The sequence below is a fragment of the Lepisma saccharinum genome, chromosome 2, assembly GCF_977018435.1.
Source record: "Lepisma saccharinum chromosome 2, izLepSacc3.1, whole genome shotgun sequence".
Lineage (NCBI taxonomy): Eukaryota > Metazoa > Arthropoda > Insecta > Zygentoma > Lepismatidae > Lepisma > Lepisma saccharinum.
In genome coordinates this window covers 103,159,760-103,169,591 of record NC_139230.1, presented here as the reverse complement: position 1 = coordinate 103,169,591, position 9,832 = coordinate 103,159,760, and the positions used below count along the sequence as shown (strand labels likewise).

At 38.2% G+C, this 9,832-nt stretch overlaps 1 protein-coding gene across 1 annotated transcript; it reads left to right on the top strand.

The window, feature by feature from the left end:
• Positions 1–5,051: 5,051 nt before the first annotated feature.
• Positions 5,052–5,567, top strand: LOC145983493 (uncharacterized). The gene has a single exon (XM_083116585.1). The coding sequence runs from the start codon at positions 5,052–5,054 to the stop codon at positions 5,565–5,567; it is 516 nt and encodes a 171-aa protein (XP_082972711.1).
• The last annotated feature ends 4,265 nt before the right edge of the window (positions 5,568–9,832 follow it).

Genomic DNA, 9,832 nt, shown 5'->3' with positions numbered 1-9,832 from the left:
TTCAAGCCCAAAGAGCGTTATGTTCTGCACTACCAAAACCTCTGGTGGTTGATGGAGCAAGGAGTTACCGTCCGCACAGTACATCGAGCTGTTATGTTCGAGCATTGTCTATGGTTGAAACCATACATCGACCTCAACACCAAACATCGCACAGTCGCTACTTCTGATTTCGATCGCGATTTCTTCAAGTTAATGAACAACGCAGTGTTTGGGAAAACCATGGAGAATGTGCGGAATCGTGTGGATGTGAGGCTAATATCAAAAGAAGAACAATGTCGCAAGCTTGTAGCAAGCCCGTTATTCAAGTCACGTACTATTTACAATGAGCAGCTTGCTCTGGTGCATATGAGGAAGAGCGAGGTGATACTCAACAAGCCAATGTATGTTGGTGCCACAGTATTAGACCTGAGCAAGCTGCACATGTTTTATATATATTATAAGACACTACGCCAGCACTATAACGACAATATCAGCCTACTCTACACGGACACAGATAGTTTGGTGTACCACGTTCGCACGGACGACGCATATAGGGATATAGCCACGGTACCAACTTTTGTGAACCTATTTGACACGTCAGGCTATTCCCAGCCGAACCGATACAAAATCCTGGCTCGCAACAAGAAGGTGCCTGGAAACTCAAAGACGAGAAGGACGGAGATGTAATTCTTGAGTTTGCCGGTCTTCGCGCCAAAGCCTATGCTATTCGGGCAGAGGGTTCCATCACAAAAAAAGCTAAGGGTGTGGGCAGGCAGGTCGTCCAAGAGCACCTCAAGTTCGAGGATTACGTCAAGACTCTTCAAACTAGGACGCCAATTGTAGGAGTGGAGCAGCGGATCCAGAGTGTCGACCATGTGTTGACAACCAACAAGGTGAGAAATGTTGCCCTGGACGCACGCGACAACAAGAGGTGTGTTCTGAAATGTGGGATTCACACGCTCGCGTGGGGCCACTATCGTCTATAAACTAGTAAGACATGCCTCAAAACTCATGTAACAGAAGTTCCAATTTAATATAGTCAAGATACTAGAACAATAGTGTTTATCTTCAAATGCAAACAAGTGGAGGTTTGGGATTTTTTTAACGGAACTAACTCCCTGCCATGTCCTACGGGGCGAAAAAGGGACACACGCAGGGCCAAAAGAGGAAGTTTCTTTTGAGCGCTCAAGTGTGATTATTTCTAAAATGCATCAAAATTAAATTTTATTATTTTTTTTCCAGATTATCTGCAAAAAATTTTCTCCACAAATGTAAGAAGATGTTCTATGAAGTATGCACAATTATCAACCTCCACTCTTTGCAGTACATCCTGGACACTGCGTTGCAGGTTAACAAAAAATCTAATATTTGAAACCTACGGTCAGTATATTTTTTATAGAATTATGCGTTTTTTTTTCTTGTACTTAAAACTTTTCGGTCACTCTTTCATTCTTGACATCATACACAAAAGTTTTCTCTGCAATAAGGATGACGCTGCACAGGGTGTTGGCGGGCAAGGCATCGTGGAACTCACAGACGATTTTGAAGTTGGTGCGATCGTTAACAACCACCTGCTTTCTCTTCGATGTGTTAATGACGAACATGGGTCTGCGAGCTATGAACTCTTTGGAGTTGTAGTACACGTCCACATTGCCGGAGGTCACTCTCTTGTAAGCTGTGTATGCCTCGTACAGTTTCAGGTAGTCGTTGTTTGCAATGTTCAGGTTGTAGTTCTCACGCGGGAATATCTCGTTCCTGCCATTTTTGAGGTAGATGTTCTTGATCTTGCAATTGTCGAACTGGCTCGAATCTTTTTCGTGGTTGTTGTCCTCCCCTGTGTGGAAGAGCACGACCACAAACTCTGGCATATCGTACCGGATGCTGTTAAACTGTGTGGTCACGTCAAATTCAAAATGGTTGCCGGAAGCAGGTTTCTGCACGCACTGGTAACCGTAAAATTGGATGGGTACTTGGGGATTCTTCAAAATGTCTGCTTTGTACTTGAGAGCGTAGTTAGTTTCGTATTCCACTACGGGCATGCGCAGCTCCATGGACTGGATGATGCACTTTGCAGGATCAGGTAGTGTGTTGGGAAGTGCTGAACCGTCTGCACTCAAGGTGTTGTAACGCATCAGCGCATCGTTGTCATTGGCGCTTCTGCGAAAAGTGACGCGCAAACCACCATTCCACATAATCTCTGTGTAGTCGGAGAAGAAGCCAGGAAGCAGGCGCATGGGAAACAGTACTGTGAGACTTTGAGTTTTGATTTTTGTACCTGCTTCGAATCCCCCTGCCTGGTAGTATGCTGCATCGGTCTTGGAGAGTTTCAGTGTTCCCACAGCTGTAGAGGTAATCCCGGGGTAGTCAACCCTATCGATGACGGTGCCATGCTTTCTAACTTCCACCTGCGAGAATAGGTACGGCACAAAATTATCTACAAGTCTTAAATTTGCATTGGCAAGAAATGCTTCGCCGTTGTCTCTCTTCACTACATCAAACTTAATATACAATTAAGTTCTGTGAGGGTGAATGAATCCATCCCCAACGTCCACGTCGTATTCTACCTCTCGATTCGCTTCATTGAGGTTAGCAAACGTGGGAGGGAAGGACTGATCTCGTAACTTTCGATTTGCTCCATAATGGTTATTTATTATATGTTAATCTCACGACGGCAGTGGTAGTGGCTCATGCAAAATCAACCACCTCTCTTCTCGTTCGTAATTGCCAATTCTATGTTGTCTATGCGATTACGAGATACAGGAAAGTATATCGGTGGGGAGGGTGTGTAGATAATTGGCTCCATGAACTCAGAGTTTGGTTTGAACGTAGCGATAATACCTGTTTGCTTGTGACTCCCTGGGATGCCGTCCGAGGATTTGGTGATCATACCTTCTGCCACATTGCAATGTATGTTCAGAGTCTCGATGGCTAGAAATTTAGGAATATTAGCACCGATGTGCTTGATGCCAGGTTCGAGCTTTGTGTTCTTCTCGAATCCCAAAAGCTCTCCAATGGTACCCAGGTCTACGGTTTCCGTGGCAGACACCAGTTCCACCCTGTGAGTTACAGAATTTTGCGACAGCAGCACACTTCTTGGCAATTGAGCCTGCAAGGTAGACAGATTGTTTTGCCAGGGGTGATGCTGATTTTTTCGCTGCCAATTTTGATGGTATTGTTGTGTACCGTCACGTTAGGTATCAGGTACATGCTGTAGAAAGCACGAAGAGCAATAGATTTAGGATAGATGATATCGTCATGCAATGTGAGTTTCAGAAGCGAAGTCTCGTTTGTGAGATGGAATACTCCCATAGTGCTTTAGGTACCACAATGCTTTCTGGAAATCCTCGATCGTTGGGTTATTTAATTGCGAAAGGAAAACAAGCTTGGAAACGCAGAGATGGCCACAGTTCACATCGCTGAAACCCTGAATGCGTTCGTCATTGTAGTAGAGGTTGACAACACTGAGATACTTTACCAACCCAGCAGGTGGTATGCCTCCGAATGAATCGAAAAAAATGCTTTGTTGTTGTTGGCTTTGAGGTAGCATATCCAATGTGTACCTGGATTTTCGTAACTGTCTAGGTTAACCACGCCACACTCTTTTTTCTTTAAAACAGAAGGTAGAGAATCAGACATGAAAACGCCCCTGAAGTGCTTGATCCCCAAAGATTCGATCAAAGATTCAATATCGAAGTTGGACAGGGACTCTTTATAACCACCCTGCCTGAAGTTATCAAACACATTTCTGGTTATACAAATAAAAAAAATACAGTTGAAGTAAGATATATGTAATAGCTCGCTTTCATACAGCATACACTTACATTTCTGCAAACGCACAAGCAACACCTCGAAGCAACCTTGCACGTACCGAACTATTTTTTTCACTTGACACTGGTACAAACGAAACAGGTAACCTCTCGCGCATGCGCATTACACAAAATCCTGTACGACAGGAAATGGTCATACATCCCTCTCCTTCAATGAAAAATTTCACGAAGTGTTTAAGTGAAATTTTACACTTTTGACATCTTCCATGAATAGTTATTACATGCATAAGTTCTAAATGTTTAACACTTAGGTAATTCAAAATAAAATTAAATTTCCATGATACACAAAAATTAACTCAAATTTTTGTTTCTTAATTTTTAAAGATGATTGATTAATTCATCAAAAGAATTCAAGTCTTGTATCAACCCAAAAATAAATCATGATTATCATTATAACAAATATCTGTGTTTACAAACAAAATATCAAAATATGTAGAATACGTATCTGCATACAACATATTTATCTATACTTTCATTTGAATAAATGCTTGTATAACTCTGCGTTTAACTTTAGTAGTGTAATTGATGATACTACTGGCGCACTTATAGCGTAGAAAAGAAGAGGTCATTTGATTAACCCTTTACCTGCCAATGTTCCCAATTGGGAACATCAACTAATTTTCCATTTAAAACTATACTGAAAAAAAAAAATCAAAGTTTTCTTGTTTCATCTATTAATTTAGGGTGTATATTTACTATTAACAACATTTAATTAATATTTTCATTATTATCGTCTGGATAGTATACTATGAAATTACACAAAAATGGTTAAAATTGCATTCATAATATTATATATTTTTTATTTACACCCTAATAAATTACTTTTTTCTTCTCTGTACAATATCGGGCAGAACATAATGCTAGTATTACATGAAATGCATTAGAATGGGTTTTTCATTTATTTCTATTAGTCTGGACGTAAGTATATTATCATGTTCCCAAATGGGAACATTGGCGTTTTGCATGAACAATGGTTACAGACAACAAATAACTCGCACAAAAAACTGAAGAGAAATTTTCCTCTCTCACAGTTTTGAGGCAAGATTGTTTTGTAATTTGGTCAACAATGGAAATAAAATCATGCTTATTGTTGGCTACAAGTACATTTGAAATAATTGTTTTTACATTGTTTGTATAACAAATATCCCGGCGTGTTTTGTGCCACGTTCTGTTAGCTGCTTCTGTTGATTCATGCCGTCTCGTTGTTATAAAATTCAGTCTTTCAACAACATTTGTACGAACAACATGGCATCGAATCGTTTCCTAACATTGGAAGCAGCTTTTCAGTATTTGAATGAAATTTTAGATGACGATACTGAAGACATTGGAGATGTAGTGGATATTTGTCAGTTGCCTCCAGAAGAAACTGCAGATCTTACCGATGAGGAAAAAATTGATGACAACGTTTTTGAAGAAGTGGTTCCTTCAGATGTGTGTGGTGAATTGGTTGTCACAACTAACATGGAACAATCTACTCCGGAGTCTCTTCAGCCAACAACATCAAGAAAGGCTAAAGGGGCATCAAGTAAACAGGTAGGACATCCTTCGTGGAAGACGTCTACGGTTATAGAAAACAATTCGCTCCATTGTGATGATTCATTTCAGTGCTTATCCGACAAACACCCAGAATTACTGTCACTGGAACCTATTGAGTTGTTTCATAAAATTTTACCAGAGACATACCTCGAGCATCTCTCTTCAATGACGTGCCTATATGCAGCTCAAAAGGGCAAAATTGTGTCGATTTTCGAAGAGAAGTAGCCACCTTCCTTATTCGCAAAAATCCACGAACATCTTCGAGGCCAGGACCACGATTTGAAATCCCAGGGTCTATGAGGAAAACTGATGGTCATTTTCTGATTGAAGCAGGACAAGGAAGGTGTGCATTTTGCCAAAAAAATGCTCGCCTACAATGTCGCGAGTGTGCAAGAAATATGCATTTACACTGCTTCCCAGCTTTCCATGGCTTATCACCAGTTTAGGACATTCTGTGTGTGTGTGTATTTTTTTTTTTCATTTTCAAATGTGTAAACTACATATATTTAAAATTTGGTATTGCTACATTTTCAATAAAATAAACCCTTTTCTCCTTGAGTAAAATTTCACAAGGATGTTTCTCATTTTTATACAATTATGTTATCCTATTATGTATTTGTATTAGTATTTTGTATTTTGAAGGTTGTATTGTTGTCTGACTCTCTGTAAGCTTATATGTAATATTTCTGTACATTTACTATGCTAATATATAAATGGAAACCATGCTGGTCCAGTTGAATTATAATTAGAAAACTCTGTAATAATACTTCACATGAAACGCCAATGTTCCCAATTGGGAACACTCCAGTTTACATATAGAGAAAATAAAAAATAACAATTTTTTTGAATAATTCTCTTTAATGTACACCAAAGAGACACAAATTACTGATAAACTCATTAATTTCAAATCCAAAGACAATTCGGCGTGTAAAAGGTTAAACAGCCCGATTTGCCCACACTTAAAATTATGCCAAGATGCCCATATTCCCCAATTCTTCAAGTGTGATATGCTCTTAATTCTAAGAATTTTGAATCCTAGTGTAGAAAAGAAGACTTCATATGCCCCGATTTGCCCACACTTAAAATTATGTCAAGAGGGGGCATATAGCCCAATAGGCCATGTGTGTACATATTTAAATCTAAAGAATTTTGAATTCTAGTGTAGAAAAGAAGAACTCCCCTCAGACAGATTTGCCCATGTGTGTAAAAGCTACATCTCTCAGTTTGTTGTCCATAAACTTGTCAAAAATATGCCCCCCCTTGATATTGTTTTGGCTACACTTAAAAACTAAGGCAAAAAGCTTATATTTTTATCCTCTACAACTTACAGATCAATACAATAGGACAAGAGCAGGTAAGCAAATTGGTTTCATGTTTTTTCTAATCTTTGATCAGTTACATGTCCCGGCCAGCAATAAATTATGCACGCCTGGGAGATTTTATATGCTTGCATGCATGAGATAAAATCTACACTGTGCCCTTTCAGGGAAAATTCCCCATACATGCCATCATGTTATTGACTCCAAGAGAAATTACTAGTAAAAAGAACATTGGCCTCTTGCATGTTGTCATATATGCCTGAATTGGATTCAGGTTTTGTCTTGTTCTGATAATATATACCTAAGTGAGACTTACAGAAATATTCATTGCACATTTCAAAGTCCAACTTTGAAATGTATTTAGCTGATATATAGCTCTCCTGGGTTCTGATGCTCAATAGAATATGGACATAGTCCCATGCCTTATATGATTTATAATCAAAAGCTTCTGGGTTTAAGACCTCTCTATGGAGAAGTGCTAGTCTTGTTGCCTTGTAATCAAGAGGCCCCCAGGTCTGAAACCTGGTAGAGTGTGTGGGCCTCCCCTGATGGCAAAGTGTTGGTATTATTGACTTGTAATCAAGAGGCTCTGGGTTTGAGTCCTGATAAAATGTGAAAGATTGAAATAGATGTGGCAAAATAATATCTCCACACATGAGATTTTGAGAATATTTACTGCTAGCTGATATACAGCTGAGGTTTGAAACCTGGTAAAGTGTGTTGTACAACAGCATAAAAGAGCAAAACTATTTTATATTGGGGATCACCAGAGCCTAGTTATTGCTGTTGTTTGGGTATAAAAGCACCAGCTCAGCCACTAACTGCTGTTATAATTGTTTTGGCATATTGTCCATAGTTCTGTTTTTTTTTGGACCAATAAATTTTATAAAAACAAACAACAAAAATGCCAAATCAAAAATATTGCAATCAATGCAAAAAAAATATATGTAGTTCTAATTGGTCTAGGCATCGCTATATTTGTGACACTAAGAAATGCAGAAAGGCTACAAAAATGTGTCCAAGATGCCATAAAATATTAAGCAAGGCTTATTACAAATGGCATAAGTGTATTTGTTATAAACAGTCATCAATATTGCCCCCACAACCATCTACATCTGGTCTGAAAAGGAAGCATGAAACACCTGTTAATGCTAGACCGGCAAAGCAGCCACGCTATGAACCTATCCATAGCAGTTTTAATGGCCAACTTGGGGATCACCGGTTTGTATCAGAGCCAAAATGTGACATTAAGAATTTTTTGAACAGTATAAATCCAGATGTGCAGGCAATTCTAAATGCACAAAATGGCTCTTATAAGCTGTCCCTCAAATTGTTTACACAATATAAGAAGCCAAATGGCACAAAATTTACACAGCCCCACATAACAGAAACTGTACCGGTATATTTAAATGCAAATTCAGACAAAATAATAAGCAGTTTGATAGATCAATTGAATATTAAACACTCTGAATTTGCAGCAAAAGAGTCTGGATGGAGCCTATGCGGATCTTCACACAAGTTATATGTTAATATTTCTGAATTCAGCCCATTACAAGGATCTACATATTTGCCATTACCTGCAAATATTAAAAACAAACAAGCCGTGGTTAATATAAAAAATAATGATGAGAAATGCTTTTTGTGGTGTATTTTAGCTGCTTTGTATCCAATTTCAAAGGATCCTCAGCGAATAACTTTTTATAAACAACATGAAAATGATTTTGATGAGGCAATGGAGGGTTTAGAATATCCAATGTCTGTTCAGAATATTGATAAATTTGAAAAAAATGCCAGGAATATCAATGGTAAACAATTATCTATTAATGTATTTATTTGTTCTACTGGCCGTGGCAATTGCTTGATAGATCCTCTCAGAATCAGTACCCTTGATGATGATTCTGCTGTTCCGATTGATCTGCTCTTAATTGAAGGGGATGATACATATCATTACACTCTGATACATAATCTTGAAGCTTTAGTCAGAAAACAACTAGACAAAACTCATAGAATATTCAAGTTGTGCAGAAGATGTTTGACTGTATTTGATGGTCAAAAAATGGTGAATGGGGTTCGGGAAGAGAATGTAGAAATTGCTAAAAACAAGTTAATTGAGCATCTGAAATACTGTGGCAACCATAAACCTGTTCATATGATGATGCCTAATCCAAGTGAAAATGCCAAATTCAAAAAATTTGAAGCCTTGTTGGAACACCCAGCATATATAGTCTGTGATTTTGAATCAAACCTCAAACCCCTTGCATTCTGTAGCCCAGATCCTGATGAACCTTCAATTACATCATATCAGCTACATGAACCTTCTAGTTTTTATTATGTGGTTGTACAGGGTGGTGTTGTTAGTAAAGAAGATTTATACATGGGAGCAGATGCCATCAAAGAATTTGCAGATAGAATAGAAAATGAGTGCCGTTGCATAGCATCTAATATCTTATTAAAATCAAAACCTATGATGCCTTTAACAGAGAAACAGATTGAAGATTTCAACAATGCAGAAAAATGCCCGGTATGTGATTCTGAATTTTCAGATACAAATATCAAGGTGAAACACCATTCTCATACAGATGGTAAATTCAAAATGGCCCTGTGTAATAGCTGTAATATTAAGATCCAGAGACCAAAATTTGTCCCTATATTTTGCCATGGTGCATCCAATTATGATTTTCATCATTTGATCAGGTACGAGGGGTTTGACAAGCAGAATTTAAATATTTTAGCTGAAAATAATGAAAAATATATTGCCATTAGCAAAATAATTAAAGTTAATGGAATTCCTATTCACTAAGATTTCTTGATTCTTATAGAATTTTATCGGCTAGCCTGGCTACACTGGCCACTCAATTATCTGATGATCAATTCAAAATCACATGTGCTTTGTTTCCAAATCAGGACCTGAAATTAATTAGGCGGAAGGGTGTATATCCATATGATTATGTTACAGATTTTTCTAAATTTGATGAGTGTTCTCTGCCACCACAACAAGAGTTTTACAGCAAAATCAGAGCATCTGGAATCACTGATGATGATTATCACCATGCCCAGTTGATGTGGAACAATTTAAAATGCCAGACATTTGGTGATTATCACAAGGCATATTTAAAACTTGATGTGACCCTCTTAGCTGATATACTGCAGGCATTCAGAAAATCTTCCATG

What these genes read in the sequence shown, in the direction of transcription:
- LOC145983493 (XM_083116585.1), top strand. Translation starts at nt 5,052, where the DNA reads ATGGCATCGAATCGTTTCCTAACATTGGAAGCAGCTTTTCAGTATTTG.